The sequence below is a fragment of the Colius striatus genome, chromosome 1, assembly GCF_028858725.1.
Source record: "Colius striatus isolate bColStr4 chromosome 1, bColStr4.1.hap1, whole genome shotgun sequence".
NCBI lineage: Eukaryota > Metazoa > Chordata > Aves > Coliiformes > Coliidae > Colius > Colius striatus.
Genome location: NC_084759.1, coordinates 169,426,290 through 169,445,726, shown reverse-complemented (window position 1 = coordinate 169,445,726; position 19,437 = coordinate 169,426,290). Strand labels below are relative to the sequence as shown.

Here is a 19,437-nt window from a genome sequence, read left to right as displayed (position 1 = left end):
ATTTTCCAGAAGTGTTTAGCACTGTTCTAGCGGTCTCTTTGGAAATCAGTCATAAAACTGTCCAAGGGAACAGAAGTGCAGCACTGAGACTGACACTGATCACTACTGGCTGAATGATATACACCGTGTGAACGTACCATTGTCATCATCAGTAGCACACCCAGGAGGAATGATGACATTCTGTCTGAGCGTGCATTTCATCCATGGGGAGCAGTGCAGACTGCATCCATCTGCACAGCAGCAGGCCACTTACAAGAAAAGGAAATCCATATGTTTTGCATGCAGGATGAGCAGGAGGGCTGATTAGTTGTCAAGTATGGAGAGCCGTACCGTGGTGCTTTCCGACTCATATGAGTCAGCATGGTTTTCCTCCACAAAATCAAGAAACCCCAAAGCTTTCTGAGATAGCTTGCACCATACCAATCTGCCTACTCTATTAAAGCACAGTTTCAGAAAACTAAGGCTGAACTGCTAGGGAAACATAAACGACTAAGTTATCTGTTGTGTAAGAAAAAATACTCTGCCAAGATTGCATCTAACTTGTTGACAGCAAGACCTGAAACTAGAAGGGTTTGTTCTAAGATGTCTGTATGTGCAAGAAAAAATGAATTATGTTTTTAGCTGTCTAGCTGTTTATAAATAGATTATAAAAATTAAAACTCTAAAAAATTAAAAAAATCATACTTCACATTGCTCTTGTGTGACAGAAGAACAAAATCCACTTCTTTCCCATTCAACAGACCTTTTGAAAGCTGCAAAAACTATGCTACTTGAACAATTTTTACTTTCTTTATCTGAAACATTGTAAAAGTGATGTTTGTATCACTTCAGAGTCAGAGAGGTCAAATGTCTCCAAACTCCAGTCTGATCCTGAGTCGATCTTTTACTTGCTTGTTTTTGAAACGCTGAAGTAGTCACATAAAGGCTCTTTCAGCACCAGAGGTAGGAGAACATTCCAGGTAACTACAGTGATAACATCATAGCTGTACCAGCCCTACTTCTAACACGCTGGATAGCCCCAGCTCACCTTGAAGTGATTTCTTGGTCAGTGAAAGGTGTCTAGACTCCATTAACTCCACGAATTACATCTCTACTGAAGAGATCTCAGAAAGGTAGCTACTATGTAGACAGCTGAGACTTGGTTCAGTTGCCTAAACATAGTTGCCTAGTACAATCTGAACTACCCTAAGGCATCGGAGACATCTGCTTGGGACTCTAATAGAACCCATGGGAGACCTACATCTTTTTGAGTAGGCAGCCAGACATCAGGTGTGATATTGTGGAGCATCTGAAATGGCAAAAGGCTCCTAGGATGAGACAACTGGAATAAGCTCTTCCTTCAGACACCTACATTTAGACACACAGAAGCTGAAACCCACTCCAGCTTATACACAGAGATCCATAGAAAATAAAGGGAGAGTAATACTGAAAATTCCCGGTATAGTTCTCTGGAACTGGCATCTTTGTTAGCACTCACAGGAGAAGATGAACTAGTAAAGCAGGACTTTACATAATTCTGCTTGCTCTGGGAAGCCATTCATATTGTCCCCCTTTTTTTTTTCCCTATGAAAGAAGCTGAGCTGATTTTGTTCTGTACTCTCTGTGCCGTGTCTCACTGAGACTTTGAAAATCTATGAAACTCAAAGACGTAGGCTACGCTGCAGATTTGCCCATTTCTTTTTACAAAATATAAAACCTCATTTAGCTTCTGTCAGTACACTATGGGATTGTGTACAAGGTCTTGTAATTCTGTCCAAAGATCTGACATCGATGCCTTTCTTTTGCTCCAGAGCTGAGCAAAAGTGGTCAGCATTGCACTGCTTTGCCCAAAGAAAGAAGACTCAAGTAACTGTTGTTATTTCAAGGTTTCACACAGATGTTAGTAAAGTCTTTTACTTAGAAAATCCTGAGTGAAGGTTTTTTAGGAAAAAAACAGTTAGGGTCAATCTCCTCGTGATTTTGTTGAGAACTGAAGTCTTACCATCTCAGGGGAGACTGATACCTCGTGGCCCTTCTTCATCGTAGCTGTTTCAGCCAGAGGCCAGATTCAACCATGGGTTTGTGTGAGAAGGACTGTCTGCTAAGAGATTTAAAGAGATCTCTGACTGAAGAGAGATGGGATACGTATTTAAACTGATCATGACTTCCACAAAGAGTCATTTAGATCAGGTTTGTAGCAAAAAATATATGACTAAACACATCTCGGATGGCTGATATGAAATTCAAATTCAAACTCAGGCTTTCCCTAGACTCAGAAATATCACACTTGGCATTTGAGTTAGGTCCAGAATAAAAGGTAGTTGCAGTTGTGGGATTTGGAATTTGTCCTGTGTCTGGGCCGATAAGATGTTTGGGATGCAATTCAGTAAGTTAGTCCTTTGCCAAAATATAGCTGTTTTTATGAGTACTATGAAAACAAAAAGGAAATTATATCAAAACATGGTGTTAGTCAGGAGTAGAAAAACTTACAGCCATTTCAGCTCCAAAGACTTTGCTCAGTTTTTACTATCTTAGCTAAATATAGACTGAATATGTTATTTTAGGCTGATCCAGTGCAGCTTTCACTGAAATCAGACAGATGTTCTTGGAAGACTAAATTTCTGCATTCAACATTGAAAATGTTGACATGCATACCGCTGTCAAGAACAGCACTGTGAGCATTACAGTTTGTTCTTGTAGCACCTATTATGATTATTATAAAAATTAATCTCTTTGCGCTACTTCGACTCTTGGTGAGTTGCTTACATATATGGAATTCTTGGTTAGGTACTGAGGATCATAAGGTACTGTTGATTTCCCAGCAGAGCTTTCCAAAGCTGTCAAAGAAGAGATAACTGACACAGTGAGACTCTTAAAGTGGATCTACTGGCCTGTCTATGAAGAGAATTTCAGGAAAATGAAGGTAAATTTGTTAAAGGACTGAGCACAGTAAATAGACGAGAAGGTTCTTTAATACCTCAGTACTTCAATTGCTTCTCCTTTGAGGATGATTTAAAAAAGGATGTAAGGTTAGTTTAACTCTGTTAGGCCACATTTCATCCAGCTATCTAAAGAAAATAACGCTGCATGCATACTTCATCTTAACTTTTCATGGTCCCTTTGAACAAGAAAGCCATACTTACCCTATACATGGGACTTGAAATGATTTAGCCTTTTTAATCTCTAAAATATATGTGAGGGCTAGAATGGCATCTTGGCCAGATTTCCATTCCCTGATACTGCAAGCTGTCCTTCCAGACCTCCACTCAGTTGCTGTAAATACAGTTCTGCAAGTGCACATTTGCTAATAAAAAGAGTACTTTGCCATCCAACGAATGGGAGGATAGAGAAGTTAGAATGAACATTCTGAAAACTTGGCCATATGCAAAAGCATTGGGTCATAAACCATTTTTTTTTGTTACTCCTGTAAAGACAAGAATAAATTGTGTGTTCCCCAATAAAATGCCTAACTGCACAGTTGTTCTTATTTACCAAGGAAAGCTGCTAAATAGTGTGCAAGAAGAATGTTGACAGGATTGTCAGGAAGGATTGACAACAGGACATCAAGGAAAGTGTTATTGAGCAGTATTCGAACCATTCTACCTTCCCTTTTGCTGTGGATCTTGAAACTTACAACCACACAGGTATAACCACAGATCTGTATGTGATCTGCATGGGCACAGATCCATCCATCTCAAAGTACTATTTCAAGAATTTCTGAGACTTTTGATTCAGTTCCTGTTTTCAGGATTTTGAGTGTTCTGAAATACACTGCATCTAAGGGCAAAGCAATGCTGTGTAAAGATGTGCAGGTGTAAACCACATCTGTTCTAGTCACGTGTTTGGGTTAGAGAAATAACATGTTTGATTTTCAGACATCTTCTTGCTCTTGACATTGAGCCTGGATTTGTATGATAAAACAAATTGACAGGAGGACTTTTATACATTCCTACTTTTTAAAAAAATAGTAGGAATTAGTACCCACAATTCTGTTTAAAAGTGAAAACCAAAATGACACAAGAACAGTGAGCTGAGCTTACACATAAGCACTATGGTCCAAAGAGTGGGAGTAGAGAAAAGAAGAGACATCCTGAAAATGTAAAATGGCTTAAAAACTCCACCAGTTGTGAGAAAGACAACGCTCACCTCGACTGTTCTTCTTATGGTTCTCTAAACTTTTTTCAACTAGGAAAAGTGTGGTTAGTTTTTTTTCTGTATTAATAAAAGATAATTTTCAACATGTAAGTTAGCATAAAAGAGACACTTTTGTTACCAAAACTTTCAGGATACTTTCTTGACGGAGTAGCTCACCTTGTTTTGCACATAGATTTACATAAACAGGTTTTCCTGTCTCGCTGGCTTCTAGCTGCATCCAGGTATGAAGGTATTTCTTACTCTGCTTGGCCATTACCTTCTGACCTTGCTTTGTGAGAAAGAGAGAGCTGTTGGACACCTTCAGGAGCCCTTCCTCATGGCAAGTCCACTTGACTGCCTGTGGACAATCAACAACGATGCTGCGGGATGACAGGGCAGAGCGCGTAGAGATGCTCAGGCACTGGGCAGATTTCACGTGGAGGAGCCTGTCATCTGCCATCCACTGCCACTGCTGGTTCAGGTTGGTCATATTGCACTTTTCCATAATGACTCCTTTCTTTTCAGAAAGACACTGCTGTTTATGGACGTGGATAATCAGAAACCCTTCTGGAAGAGGAAAATTCCAGAAAAATACAATAGATTACACATGGTTAACACAAAGAAAATTCTCAATGATTTAAAATACATCAGCAAATAAATCTCCCTTCCCACTTTCTATGTGTTGAACTTTTCATGAACTTTCCATATGTTGAAAAGTTCATTTAAAACAAACCCAAATGCATAACCCACATGATGCAAGTGCTGGTAACGTAAAGAGTGAGCATGCAAAGAGCAAAACTACTGTGGCAAGAGTCATCTTGACCTTCGTTATCTATAAAAATGAAGAAAAAATTAAACTGGATATAAAAGAAATCCAGGAATTGTTAACTTTAAATATCTACTCTAAAATCCCACTTCCCCTGCTTGAAAACACACAGAGATCTACAAGACCTCTCAGTCTTTTTTTCAGTTTTACAATATAGTTTTTACAATATAATCTACTGCCTGGAAATTGTTTTAGTAAAACTTGAAGCATTTTTGAAGGAAAAAAAAAATCAAAGAGGACCCCCCCCCCCCCCCCCCCACCCCAAATCAGTGTGCCTCTTGGTGCCTGTGTCATTACGGGGATGGAGGCTCTTCACTGATAGGAAGTACTGTTTTACTGGATCTACTCCAACGTCTCTGCTAGTTTTGTGACTAACCTAGTTCACAATAGATTAGCTCTTTGTGCCACTGACAGTTAAAGACCAATACCAAATACTCAAGTAAAGAGACCTACGGTGCATTCATCAGAAACCCCAAAGTTACCAAAGCAAACCTTGTACTTGTTACAGAACACGGAACTGGTTATTTCAAATGCAGCTTCCCTGCCACATCTTGTTTCGATTTTTCCCCTTTTTTTTAACTAGTTACCCAAACATTTCCAGTCATATTAGTTACAAAGAGGCAAATATGCATTAATTTCCCCCACTTGAGGAGTGTCATCCCCCTGTTTTTACAGACCTGGCTATTTTCTAACTAAGCATCACAGAAAGCTCCTGGCTCGGGAAGTTTCACAAAGTAGGAATAAAAAACAGGGATCTGCCCTTCAAATCTCAGCTCCTGGATTGTCTAGCAGGAGATCTTCTTAAAAAACAGAAGAGGTATCTCCAGCATAGAAGGAGACGGTTTATTTTCCTTTGGAAAGAAATCTAAACAGAACAGACTATGTTGGCCCTGCCCCCCATCCCTCTTGCATGAACCCCAGTAAAGTGACTTGGTTTTTGTAAGTCACTGTCTGCGCTGGAGGGTTCTGCTCAGCAACAGCAAGAGCAACACGGCAGACGGGAAGCAAGGAGAGACACTTACCTGAGAACGTCAAGGCAAGGCAGGTAGAAACCAGGACGTGAAATAAAGAATCCATTTTCCCTCTAGCAACTCCCCATGCTTCTCTTAAAAAAACCCACCTCAGATAAGTGAAGCGAAGGCTAGGAAGGAAATGTGCCTTCACAGGGGGAAAAAGTCAGTGACGAGCACTTCCTTCTATTCAATTGTTTTGGGGAGTTTTACACCACTTTGTCCTTTCATATAGTTCTTCAGAGTTTACTAGTTGCTTTATTTTGGAAAAAAAAAAAACAAGCAAAAGAGAGGGAGGTTTTCAGACACCTGGGAAGCTAAAAGAGACAGTATTGAATCTTTTCAGAATAAAAGAAAAGGGATTATACTTTTGTGTAATTTGTTGCCTGTGAAATGTTACAAGTCTCCAGGTGATCTGGATGGTGCTGATCAAGTATACACTGTATTATCTAGGAAAAAGAAAACCCATGTATTTTTTTGTGACTCTGTGTAATCAAGCAAAATCTTGATATTGGTACCTCTGACTCCACAAGTTCTAAAAGCCAAGGGAGAGGGCAGAGGAAGAGGAAGAGGAGGTGGCAAAGCTCTGAGGTCTGCACCAGGTCTTACACAAACTCTCCCTGAGGGATCAAGTGATGCTGGTTTTGCCTTCTCATCCGGTGATTCGCCTTCCTCCATGTCAGCAGGAGACTGTGTCTCTGGATTAGTCCTCCAGGGGTCTGAAGCCATAGTGAAGACTAAACCAAATTGTACCGGGCTGTGCCTGCTTATGAAGGTACAAGAGTGTGTGTTGCATTAAGTGCTGCAGGCAAGAATACAGACTTCAGTAAATATTTTATATCAAGTGTAATTTATTAGCAGTATGAAGCAAAGTCAACATCACTGTATTAAAAACTCATTATACCCTGTAAACAGACCTCCCAGTGCCGTAAGTCATAATGCCAACTTAGCATTGCTCTTAAAAACAATCTTACTGAACAGTAAAGGAAATACTCAGAGCAGCATTTTCCTTCTTGTATAACCTGCCGTGGAACAGTCCATACCACTAAACGCATCTATCTCTTATTGAAAGAGATAGAGCAGATAAACAACATAAGCAAAAAAATCCATATTAATAAAAGACAGACAAATATTCAAAATCTTTACCATTTAATATATGCTACAAAGTTTCTTTTAAAAGTAAGATGACTTACACAATTTACAAATACACTGGATTAGGGCCTGTGCAGCAGAAGCGTGTTCTAAGACAATCAACAGTATAGGGCAAATACGTATACATCAAATAACGGACGTTGTGCTCTGCAACTGCTCTGTAGGACCTAGAGTTGATACACATTTAATAGCTAATAGTATGAAGAAAGTATATTTCCGTATAAAATAGTAACTGCCTTTGAATATTTTCAAAAACAAGACGTTCAATCTTTTTATGATTTCATTTTTTGTTTTAATCCATAATTGAACACTTGCAATTTTAGCAGCAAGAATATTATGTGGCCAAGAAACAAGCTCACCACATAATCAGTAATAGCACTTTACAGTACACTTGACAGTCCATTCACAAGACAGTTTGCAAACGTTAAAGCATTTATACACTTGATAAACATTTCTTCTGTAGAAGTTCCAATGTCCATCCGACTGCAGCAGCAGCACATACATACATTCCATATGGCAGTTATCAGTATTACACAATTAAACCCACCTTTAGATATATATGCAAAATCCACGTGTAGTTCAGTACGATACCTTCTTTATAAATCATTTTTAGGAAGCTCACAATACATTCATGTACAGTAAGGGTCCAGCAATCTCTATACTTTTGCCAAACTGTCCACAATCCTTTCAGAAGTTGGGCCTCAAAGCCACTCTTCCCACTGCAGTAAACTCCTTGAAGAAGCTGCTGGTAGGTAATGAAACATATTACCTCAAGAGACTGACACTTGGTTTTACCCTCCTTGGCTTCACTGGACAGCTTCTGCAGAAAGTCTGCTTTCATACAGACTCAGTGCATGGTGCACAAATTCATACTGTTCGCTGGTCTGAACCATTCCACCCCTGAAAAGGAAACACAGCGGAATCATATCTGACTTCTTAAGAATACTACAACCTCCAGCCCCTGCCAACCCCATGGCCACCAGATAATACAAGCCTTTTCCTCAATCTTTTACTTAGAGTTTGCTTGACTAAGTGGGAGATTTGCTTGAGCAGAAGTATTTTCTTCATAACTTACATCATCCAGCACATCAGGAATTCCATCAGGGTAAGAACCAGAGAGGAAAACATCTGGCACCTACATTGTTAAGACTTACGTTACAAATTCCACATATTAAAAAAAAAATATTGCTGTTGCTGGGGCATGGAAGGCCAGATACACAGACACAGCAATGCTCCTGGTGGAGCAAGGGAGTAGTCAGGATCTGGCCTTTCATTTTTGTCCCTTACTAAAACCGTAACCTTTGGTGACCCTGAGATCGCCTGTGTAGAGAGCAGCTCTTCCTATCCTCATTCTAACGCCTACAATGTATCCTGTCTGAACAGCAGCCACCAAAGAAATTTCACAGCAGTGACTCATTTCAGCACCAACAATACAAAAGAGTTTAACTTGACCATAAAAAGGACTAGCTACAGCCAGCTTGGATTAGATGCCTACATTTAATACATTCACCTGATAACAATCCCTTTTCCAGGTCTAAGGGTGAGGACCAAGACCCACATCTCCAGTGCCAGTTGCAGCGTAGTAGGAAGGGGATGACGTCCTACAGGAGGTAGGCGTGATATTTATTTAGTAAGAATAGTGAAATTAAACTGAGGCTCTTTCTGACAGTACTAAGTTCTTCCAGGTCTCGCTTCTCAGGGAATAAAGCCTCAAGTTTATTTAATTCCACTTTTATTGTCACATCTGCCAGGGTATTCAAAGCTGCCTACTCTGCTCCTAGAACCAAGCCCCTAGTTCATCCTCAGTGTACCCTGGAGCAGTTGGTTATCTTTGGGGAGACAAAAGACTAAATGGAAGTATGCCATCGATATGTGTATTGCATTTGGCTTCAGCTACAGCTTCATTGAAACAATCAAATTTGTGAGCGATTTGGATCCAGAGCAATGTCGAAGAGGAGAAGGTCTTTACAGGAGAAGGTCTGACAAAGCCCTATGTGATCCTTTCAGACATCCTGGACAAAAAAGGATCTACTGATATACAAAGCTGTATGAAAAACGTCAAAACTGCCTCAGTCAATATTGTCTTCTGGAATTACAGAACATTATCTACAACCATAAGGCACTTTTGTTCTTTTTCCTTGGTGCTACCTGATGGTTAAATGGCTGTTGCAGGAAAAACATATTAAAATAGTATCTACTTCTTTAAGCAAGTGACCAGCTGTCTGAGCTCCTCCAGTAGCTCAGACAACTGTAGAACACCTTTTAGCAAGCTCCATGTCTATTATGATATGGTATTCCTAGGAACTAAATCACAGGCCCTTAAATGGTCCCATCCGGTGCAAAATGCAGCAGCCTCTTAGCTTTGCCAACAAAGACATCCACAAATTCCTAACCCTTGGCTGCCTGCTGCCTTCAGCTGCTCTTAGTGCCTGTCTCCTGCCTGGAGATCCAGTGAGAGCCTAAAGGTGACGGGAGGGCTCTGTTCTGATCCTCTGTGCTGCTTAGCCTCCTTCCTTCCTCCTCACTGCTGCGTCCTGCCCTGCCCACGCATTCCCTTCCCAGTCAGCTTCCCCTCTTGTCTCCCCCATCAATGTTCCCCCAAGATGTTGTCTGAGGGAGTATGATTCCCAGGTTAGATCTGTGTGTGGAGGGGGTGGAGGAAGGGAACATATCCAGGGAGAAGGACTTGGCAGAAAGGGCTGGTTAAAACAAGTTTGGCTGCACTAGGCTGTTTGGAAAGGTAATCCTTACTCCTTCCTCTTTGATGCTGAAGTCACACACAAAATCCCCAAGAAGGCATGCAGAAGACTGGTTATGGCTGAGCCTGGCACTACTACATTTGCCCTGTGTTAGTGAGTGTAACTGAGATGTTACGATGCTTCTGAACTCAGTATGGGCAAACCAATGCACATCCCTGTTAGCTTAGGGGCACCTGAGTCTTATACAGAGGTTCAGACAACCTGTGTCAGTCCTATTCTACATGGGATTCACAAAACACAGAATCACGGAATGGTTTGGGTTGCAAGTGACCTTTAAAGATCATCTGATCCAACCCCCCTGCCACAGGTAGGATATCTTTCACTAGGCTAGGGTGTTCAAAGCCACATCCAACCTGATCTGAATACTTCCAGGGACAGGGCATCCACCCAGTGTCTCACCATCCTCATAGTAAAGAATTTCTTCCTTATATCTAATCTTAATCTACCTTCTTTCAGTTTAAAACCATTACCACTTGCCCTGTCACTACAGGCCCTGGTAAAAAGTCTTACTCTTTCTTATAATCCCTGTTATATGTTCAAAGACTGCAAAAAGGTCTCCTCAGAGACTTCTCTTCTCCAGGCTGACCAAATCCAGCTCTCTCAGATGTTGTTCATCAGAGAGGTGCTTCAGCCCTCTAACCATTTTTGTAGCCCTCCTCTGGATCCACTCTAACAGGTCTGTGCTCTTGCTGTACAGGGAACCCAGACCTGAAGGCAGCACTGCAGGTGGGGTCTCACAAGAGTGGTGCTGAGCGGAAGAATCCTCTCCCTCAACCTGCTGTCCAAGCTTCCTCTTGTGCAGCCCAGGATACGTTTGGCTTTCTGGACTGCAAGCACACTGGCCCATATAAATTTTTTCTATCTACCAATATCACCAAATCCTTCTTCCTTTTGTTCTTCTGTGAGGCTCATGTTTAATAGCATGGAATTATCTGCAACCCTAAGACATCAGTTTGTGCAAAAGGCTGTGTGGAGGAGCGCGTCAGGAGGAAATCTGCTCAAGGAGGGAGGCTTCCTCTCCTGTGTCCCTAGTGCCCAGAAAGAATGTACCCACAGCTAAGGCACCTCTGGATGTGCAGCCTCCATCCTCTGCCAGCCCAGGCTGTCAGCTCCTCTGTGAGCTGCTGGGCTCATGCTTCTTTGGGACTCCCTGGGCTAGTGTTCAGAAGAAACAGTCCCTTGTATCCTGAGGGCTCTGGGACCATCAGCAGCTTTGCCTGGGCAGCCATGGGAGAGAGAAGGGTCTCTTACCTTGCCCTCTGGCTTGCTGCTAATGCAGCTGGATACAGTCTACTCCAGAATGAATGTGATGCAGGGTTAGGGATTTTTTTTTTTTAACCTGAGGCAATTAGTCAAAACACTTAAAACAATGAATTGACGCACACTGGAAACTCTTTTCATCCTGTCTCAGGAGCCAAGAGCTAAGTTATCAGACGTCATTCCAAGAATGTGCCTTTAAGGTTAAGAATGTGCAAAGTTTCTCGATATCACAGTAAGTCTTGAAGATGCCTCACTTCAAACATTTCCTGTTTCTGTTGCACAACATAAAAAATGAACTGAAAAAAAAAAAAAAGAGTCCATCTATGAATTCACACAGAGAATGGCTGTATTCCCATTCTGGGTCACGATTTTGAGTGAATGCTCCATTTCCCCATGTTAGCTCAGCACAGAACTGCCAGATCTGTTCACCCCTTAACTTACATTGAACAGCTAAGAAGGCACCTGGACATATCTTACCTAGGAACTTCTCTCTCCCATCTCATTCCCTATTGGAGCTCTATCTTAAACTTTCTTTCCAGAAGTGCTACATAGGCAGTTAATTAAACTCTCTTTTCAGGGCAACGTTTTGCCACCATCTGCAGTTTATCTGGATGCTTGTTTGGTTCTCAGCAAGTGTGCTGGGCAATGGGAATGCTGTGGTAAATCGCTACAGCACCACTGTGAGGCCCTCAAGTGCAGCTTTTTTCTCCTATAGCTTGACTTGCCCTGGCCATGAATACATGAGACAAGAAGTTCACACAGAAGTGAATGTGTTCATCCCATCAGTAGGTCTGTGTTTGCATCGTGCAGCTCTGAGCATGAGCAAGCCTGGCTGGGAATCTAGTGGAGATGAGGTATCAGTGATGAAATATTCAGTGTACCTATTAGGTAGGTTCTGTCTCCCAGGTGGTCAGACAAAACCATCCTTTTCTGCTGAACTGTCTTTTGGTTTGTTTTGTGAGGGCAATTTGATATACAAAGAATGAATCTTAGCTTGGCTGCTAGTCAGCATCATGAGGAAGACAGCTCCATCTCTGTTGGTGCTCTGCTCCTGGTTGTACCTCATTGCTAATGTTGGCCATGCTGGTAACTGAAGTGCAACACAGCTATGGCCAGCGACAGCTCCTGCAGCCAAGTCAAGCGGGACGTTAATTTCATTTTGCCAGCTTCATCTTATCTCACACACAGCCTGCCAATAACCACCATGTCAGGACTGGTCATCAGGGGAAGCTGATCTCATTGAGCTTTGTCTCTGTAACTGTGGACGCTTTATGAACACGTGTTGTGGCCGGGCTTGCTGTGACTACTGTAGTCTTAGGGTCTGCTAACTTCTGCCTTAGAAATCCTGGCTATAAACTGACTGCCAGGTGAGTGAGATCCATTCTGCAATATAGTTAATTGGAAAAAGAAAAGAGAAGAAGGATTTGATTACTGTTTTTTTCTCAGAAAAAAAGTTTTTAAAAGTTAAAACACATACATACTTTTTGTTTAAGGCAGTGCTTGAGCATATGAAGAGCTGAGGTGTCTTAACCAATATCTCTGGAGTATATTTACATAATCTGAAACTCAAAAAACCACAGAAAGGAGCAAATCTTGAGACCTAAGAATTCTTCTAGCTTTGTGGTACTGAGATTGTTGTTACGAATGTTTATATGGGGGTCAGATTTCTGTTCTCTTTCCAAGTTTACCTAGGATACTAATATATGTAAAAAAAAAATCAGTAGTCAGATCCACTCAATCAAACTGTGTTGTCACTTATAATGTCAAAAATTTGGGGTTTTTTTTCCTATGACTGAAATAATGACACAAAAAATGATGTAGCTGAAGTGAGTTTGCTTTCACTTTTCTGCAATGGCGAAAAAAAGATAGGTAAAAGGTTATTCTAAACCAGAAATACTAAAATGGTGGAGAACACTGCAAACCTTTTTCAAAAAGATGAGCAGATAATCAGAACGGAGTGTTGGAAATTGGAGCTGATAATTTAAAACAGAGTAAGTATTTTTCCTTCAGCTCTTCATCTTTTTCGTTGTTGAGATGTTTTAGGTCAGGAACTCCCCTTGGAGAATTTTCCACTCCAAGTGGCTCATGTTGCCCTGTAAGGATTACATTGCAATCTCAGCTATGATGAAGGTGCATGGGAGGGGAAGGCAGAGGAGATGATCCATAACTATATGGATTCTGGTCCTTCTGCAATTTGTGGTTCCAGTATCTTTCAGAGCTCTTCAGAACACAAAAATCCTGTATTATCCCTTTAATATAAGCTCATTTTAAGCAACTGCACCCATTTAAAGAAGAAATGTATGTCAGAAACAGTTAAGATACTTGCAAGATTATATGACCTAGTACCTACAGCAGGAGATGAACAAGACTTCTTTGTCCTTAGTGTAAGTCTGTTTATTTACTTTATACAAAATCCCTGAGCAGAAAAAGAAAGAAAAATGCAACCAAACCAATGGCTTCCATTGTGTACAATACCACATCTTCCTTTCCAACACAAATCTCTCTTCAGCCATGGTTTCATAAAACAAAGCACTCTGCAACAATGCTGGCTTACAGCGTTCCTGCTCCCAGGCTGCAAACTCAACCAGAGAATTGATCTGACTTGAGAAAATTCTGCAACAAATGCCTTGCTATTTTCTTAAGCTGGGTGACTTTGCCAATCCAATTCAAAAGGACCCCCAGCACAGCTGCAACAGCACCATGCTTAGCTCTCTTTGCATAAAGAAACTACACACTGAGTGTGCCTGGATGTCCATGTCAATCCAGGCTCAAAGACAATCCCTTGCCTCCAGATTGCCCTGTGTCTCTTGTGTTCTAATGGGATGCTACAGACAACAGAAAGCTGGAAAAGAGGAGTGCCAAGTGCCCAGCAACTGCAGGGCTGCCATCTCAGGAGAATTTCATTCAGCAGTCTCACATGGTTTCACCCAGAAAATAGTATTTCTTATTCAGGATCTAAATACAAATATTACTCTGAATATTCAGCTAATGCTGTCCTAAGAGTCAGCTAAAGTGATGGCAGACATTTCCTGAAAAGCAACATTCAGCTGTGAAAAGATTTTCAGAATCATTACCGATCATTTCTGAAATGATTCTCTGTGTGATTTCTGAATAATTTCAGAACAGTTGACTGATTATAAGAATCGTTGACTGATTTATAGTTCTTCTGGAACTCACCGATCCACTCGTAGCTGACAGACAATACTCAATGCATCTACAACTCCTTCCTCCTTCAGCTGCTGACAACCAATGGCTGTGGCAATAAAACATCCAGTTCTTCCTATACCAGCACTGAAAAGAAGGAAAAGATTAGTAGGGGTTCACAGATCAAAGGAGTTAAGTGAAAATATTAAATAGATATGAAAACACTAAAAATATGAACCATGGAATTGCTAGAACCTACAGTTCCTGACTACACAACAAGCAAAGGTAACTTCCCAAAGAGAAATGAAAGGGTGCACTGTTCCAGCAGTCCAGCTATTGTGGATAATTTCTGAGGCTTACATGTTTCCAATTTGCACACAACTGCACAGTATGAAAAACATAGATTCTCTATTAGCAACACAAAGTCCAAACATTCTCTATCACAGTCCAAGCAAATCATGAAGATATGCACTGAGATGGGGAGACAGCTCATCTAAAGGCAGAAGTCAGTGGGGCTTTATGTTTAAAGCCCTCAAAGTGTACTGGGGTTCAGCTAACCATACATCTAACCATGAAGGTAAAAAGGACCTAGAACCATGCTGATGAAGTTAATCCCATCTCCTGTAGTACTGCAGGAGGGAGAAGAATTTGGTGCTCTAACTCTAGTTTTTCTTGATGCCTGTTTGAAAACAGTAATCTTGGCATTATTTTTACTCCTTGGGCCTCCAACACTCTCGAGAATCTATGCCCTAATCATTTGGTGTCTTGCTTTCTCCATCTCTCCAATAGGCATGAATACTACCTGTTGAATAAGAGCACTGCAAGAGTTATTTAAACTAATGCCAGGAAGAATAATACATCAAGCGTCTCAGACGGAAGCTTAATATATCTGAGTGTAAAGTATTAGCAACAGTATGTCCATTTGCTGCAGCTGAAACAAATCACAATCTACTCGCCACAGAACAAAAGATAGGAGTGCCTCAGAGACTCAAGACATGTCCCATCTGGAAGTGAAAATTTTCAAGAGGACTCAGCAATATTAAATATACGAGGATGTGTAAGCCAATTACGAGGGAATAATGACATGTAAAACTGGCAGCGTTAGAAAGGATTGGGTGAGAGGAAGACCCTTAGATGACAGCCTGTCTTCTTGGACATCAATATCTATGGGGAAAATGTATCCAAAAGGAGAATGATTTCGTTTATAAAGAGGGATTTGGAGAAAGAACCTAGTGCATACCCCCGGTTTGAAAACCTTGAAAGCAGGCCTAACAAATTTAAAGTACTCAGATGTAAGTGAAGTTGGCTTAGAAGTGACGGATTCTTTTTTTGGGGGTGGATTAAGTGTTCTTGGACAAGTTCTTAATATGTATTAAATGAAGACTTGAGTTTTCTAATTTATTTTATTCCTCGGCTCAGGCATGCTGGTCCTATCTTATTACACAGCTTTATTTCAGACAACACAAGAACAAAATGGCATTGTTTTTTGCTTGCCTGACATTTATGTTCTGGTACATCCAGAAAATATGGAGAGCTACTTACTTTGAAGTATTTTCAAGCACCTAAACATGGTATATATAGATATATAATTCATTTTCCCCTTCTTTTTTTAGGAGTTTAAGGTGTAGTAGCTCATTTGTAACAACTGTGCTCTATTAATTGGGAGTGTGGAATATTGGACTGTTATGATTTCAGGATGAAAAGATGCAGGCAGTATGGTTTTTATAGAACATGTTTGTCTACAAGCTGATGAGAAAAGAAAAGCAAAAATTTCCAGCAATAACTGTGTCAAGTTTCTGAGCATGAAAATGTTATCCCTTATTCTCATTTAAGAATCCCTTAAAAGTCCTCTACTTTGCCAAATTACTGGTACTTCTGGGAAGCAGAAAATGACATTGTGGTCCAGATTCTCTGTCAACTTGGCTTCATTGGCTAAATGGGGCTAAATTAGTTTTACATTTGCAGAATATAATTCTGTGCTCTAATTATTCCATAGTGATTCAATTTAAGTAAAAACGTATTTTCCCTCTATATTTGAAATCTCTCCATGAAAACTTGTATTTGATCCCAAAACCACCCAGTTGCCATTAAGTCCAAACTTGTTTTGATGTACTAATTACATACACAAAGGACAGATTATGGAGATATTTTCCATGTCTACCACATGCTTTCAATGAGTGACATGAGAGAGGAAACATATACCTCTCCAGTGAATGCCACTATAAAGATTACTAAGAATTTAAAAGTTTCTTCCTTTGGAAATCTGTGTCCTTGGTGTGTGTGATCAGATCTGCTGATTTCAAGGACCAAAACAAATGTTTACCCTTTTTCCTATTCTTTTGTAGAACAGGAACTACTTTGCTAAAAGAATCAAGTCCTTCCTATATCCTGAATCCTGAATGGGCTAAGACACTGTAGTGTTTAAGACAGCACCCTATGCTGACAGGCTACAAGGACTCTCTTTTGCACTAATGCCATAATTCAGAATATTCAGAGATTTTTAAAGCATTTCTGCTTCAGATTAAGGAATATTGTTTGAATGTGCACCGTAATGGTCTTTTGGAAATATCTCAGAATTGTGCAGTTGTATCTGAGATCTGAGTTTAAAAGTGTGCACAGGCTTTGTAAGACCTGGAAGACCTCAACTGCAACTCAGATTAAAAGGGAAGAAAATATCTGACTAGAAAATGGAGTGTGAGTTTACCTGTTTTGTAGACCAGTGTGTAGTAAGTGTACAGATAGCTGAGTTGTCACTGAAAAACTATTAATTTAAATCAAAGCAGTGATGATATCTGGGTCTGTAGTCATGAATAAATTCCTGCTGATGATTACAGACCTTACTGTCATATTGCTCACCTCAGAAAGACACCCCATTCCTCTGAAGGCCTTCATTACTGAAGATCCTTACTAGGAAAATGGGACCTTCAATAGTCGTCCACAGATTTGTGGATTGTTTAAGGAAACTACAATTCCTGATCAAAACAGCTGCACAAAATTTGAGAAAGTTCCTTATTGATCCCATTCTGATTTTGGAAAATGACAGGTGGATCACATCTGGCTTCTATTTCTCTAAATCTCCTAAATATGGAGTTGAAAAGTAGTGATTCAAGATTAAAAGTTCTGTTTTAATACACTTTAAGGGAAAGAAAAAAAGCACAATGCAAATTGCACATCATCACAGTTATGAGACAACACAAGAAACCAGCGATTTTAGTTCTTTTTTCTGTTTTGCTTTTCCTACTTCTTTCCACCAGTATAAGAAATCCAGTACTATTTCTTGCTACTTAAATTGCAACACAGGGCAATGAATCAATATAAAGCAATAAAATGGGATTTAATTAGAAGTATTAATTAGGACATTCTCTGGGTCATTAAAATTTACATGAATAATGGTTTTAAGTACTGAATAACACTTTGTTCTTGAGTATTAAACCAACTGTCTTTGTGAAAACATTCACAAATTTTAGTACTGATGTGTTTTGGTTTCCAAATTTGTACCTGATGCCTGCTGTTCAAAATGGTCTTGCTTTACAACATATTAGCCAACCAGTCGCAGGGCACTGCATCTGATTTAGGGATGCAATTATGCGACAAGGCTAAAAAGAAAGCAAATCATGAATAAGAAGCAGAAGCAAAATAATTTTTCCAGCTGGTCTTTCAGAAACAGTGTTCATTTGCAGAAATGGAGAACAGCTCAGAAACGATTTGCTAGCAAGAAGGGAATTCTCTCCAAAACTCAAATCCTCAAATACGAACTGAAAAATCAATTAGCACGAAGAGAATCTGGAGAATTTTAAGCTTTCCCAAATAGGTTCTCTGTTTAGGAGGAGGACTGTTTGATGTAATTTGCTGTGGCCTTGCTTTGGGCAGTCAGTTAAAAGAAGGATTGCAAATTACCTGCAGTGCACAACGACAGGCCCTCTGCCTGGTGATTCCACCCTGTCCTCTTCTACATCCAACATGAGCTGCAGCAGAGGCTGAGCACTGTCAGGAGTTTTGTGGTCCGGCCAGGATGTATACCAGTAGTGTTTCACACTCCGGGACTGACTCCCTTGCTGAAAATAGCATGAACATTACAATATTAAGAGAGATTTAACTTTTTGTTGTTGTTAGATTCTGACTACTGACTGACTGTGTTGTCAGTTGGGAATTGTCAGAAGTCTATGTAGATCAGTAGTAAGATCTAGAGAGATTAGCTTGACATACACTTCTGAATCTCTACATTATTATGTATTTCTGCTGCCTTTTAAGGACATTATCATAAGGGTCTGATACTAAAATTACAAGAGTGTTTAAAGTTAAAGGTGCAGAAAAACTGCCCTTATAGATTAATCAAACATCCCAGTTTGTTCAGTGATTCTCTACAACTGAGGCTGCCACCACTTACTTCAACAAGCAAAGGAGATAAATATGGGCTAGAGTAATTTATGTTGGACAATGTGACTTCTGGCCACTTCTCACTGCCTTGGCTGAAACACCAAACAATTTTTCCCAATTAATTATTTATTTTAATGTTCTGTCAGGAACAGCAAATGATGCAATCTGATAGCATGTAAGCATAATACAGGGAGTAATATGGAAGAGGAGCATCTGCCTTATCTTGCACAGTAAATGTTTAGTCAAAACCATGAAAGCATGAATCTTTCTTTGTATAATCCTTAAATTTTTAGCTTCACAAATGGGCTACAGATGCACTCAGCACACATCAGCAGCGTTATCTTTTTCAGAATGATGCTATGCTAGCTCTTTCATTAAGCAAAATCTCTTTACATCACCTGACAATGCTAAAAAAGCCTCAAAGCAAATGTAACTCAAGAGAGTGAAACTTGCTCTCTTTTTGATGCTTTTTTTATTGACAGAGAGATACAAAGCAGAACTACAATAAATATTCCAAGAGCTTTGGTCTCAATCATACCTTGTAGCTGTGAGCTTCATAGCTCCTGTAAACAAAATGTATGCCTTTTAAAAAACCACTTCATTTAACATTAACAAATCATTAGGAACAATGCTTCTCAGATACAGATACTTACCTTTATTGTAAGCTGACGGACAGTATAGTTGTCACATTCTTGTACACTGTTAACAAGAACTTCAACCTTCCCATAGATACCTCTTTTTTCTGGCCAATAAAGCACACATTTCTGGAAAGCAAGCATTCATGTCATCAACAAAC

General features: G+C 40.1%; 2 protein-coding genes across 4 annotated transcripts in view; both read right to left on the bottom strand.

The window, feature by feature from the left end:
- The window catches only part of PTPRB (protein tyrosine phosphatase receptor type B), a 67,150-nt gene extending 61,101 nt beyond the window's left edge, over positions 1 to 6,049 (bottom strand). For all 3 annotated transcript variants that reach the window (XM_062016333.1, XM_062016349.1, XM_062016343.1), the window contains exons 1-2: positions 5,962 to 6,049; positions 4,291 to 4,680 (exon numbers count right to left, since the gene is read on the bottom strand). In XM_062016333.1, the coding sequence (XP_061872317.1) occupies positions 4,291 to 4,680; positions 5,962 to 6,016 (445 nt within the window). In that variant the 5' untranslated portion in view covers positions 6,017 to 6,049. The remainder of the gene's footprint in view (positions 1 to 4,290; positions 4,681 to 5,961) is intronic.
- Positions 6,050 to 7,137: 1,088 nt separating this feature from the next.
- Positions 7,138 to 19,437, bottom strand: part of PTPRR (protein tyrosine phosphatase receptor type R) — a 133,619-nt gene continuing 121,319 nt past the window's right edge. The window contains exons 10-13 of the mRNA XM_010202606.2: positions 19,295 to 19,405; positions 18,162 to 18,319; positions 14,298 to 14,411; positions 7,138 to 8,001 (exon numbers count right to left, since the gene is read on the bottom strand). Coding sequence (XP_010200908.2) covers positions 7,908 to 8,001; positions 14,298 to 14,411; positions 18,162 to 18,319; positions 19,295 to 19,405 — 477 coding nt within the window. The 3' untranslated portion in view covers positions 7,138 to 7,907. The remainder of the gene's footprint in view (positions 8,002 to 14,297; positions 14,412 to 18,161; positions 18,320 to 19,294; positions 19,406 to 19,437) is intronic.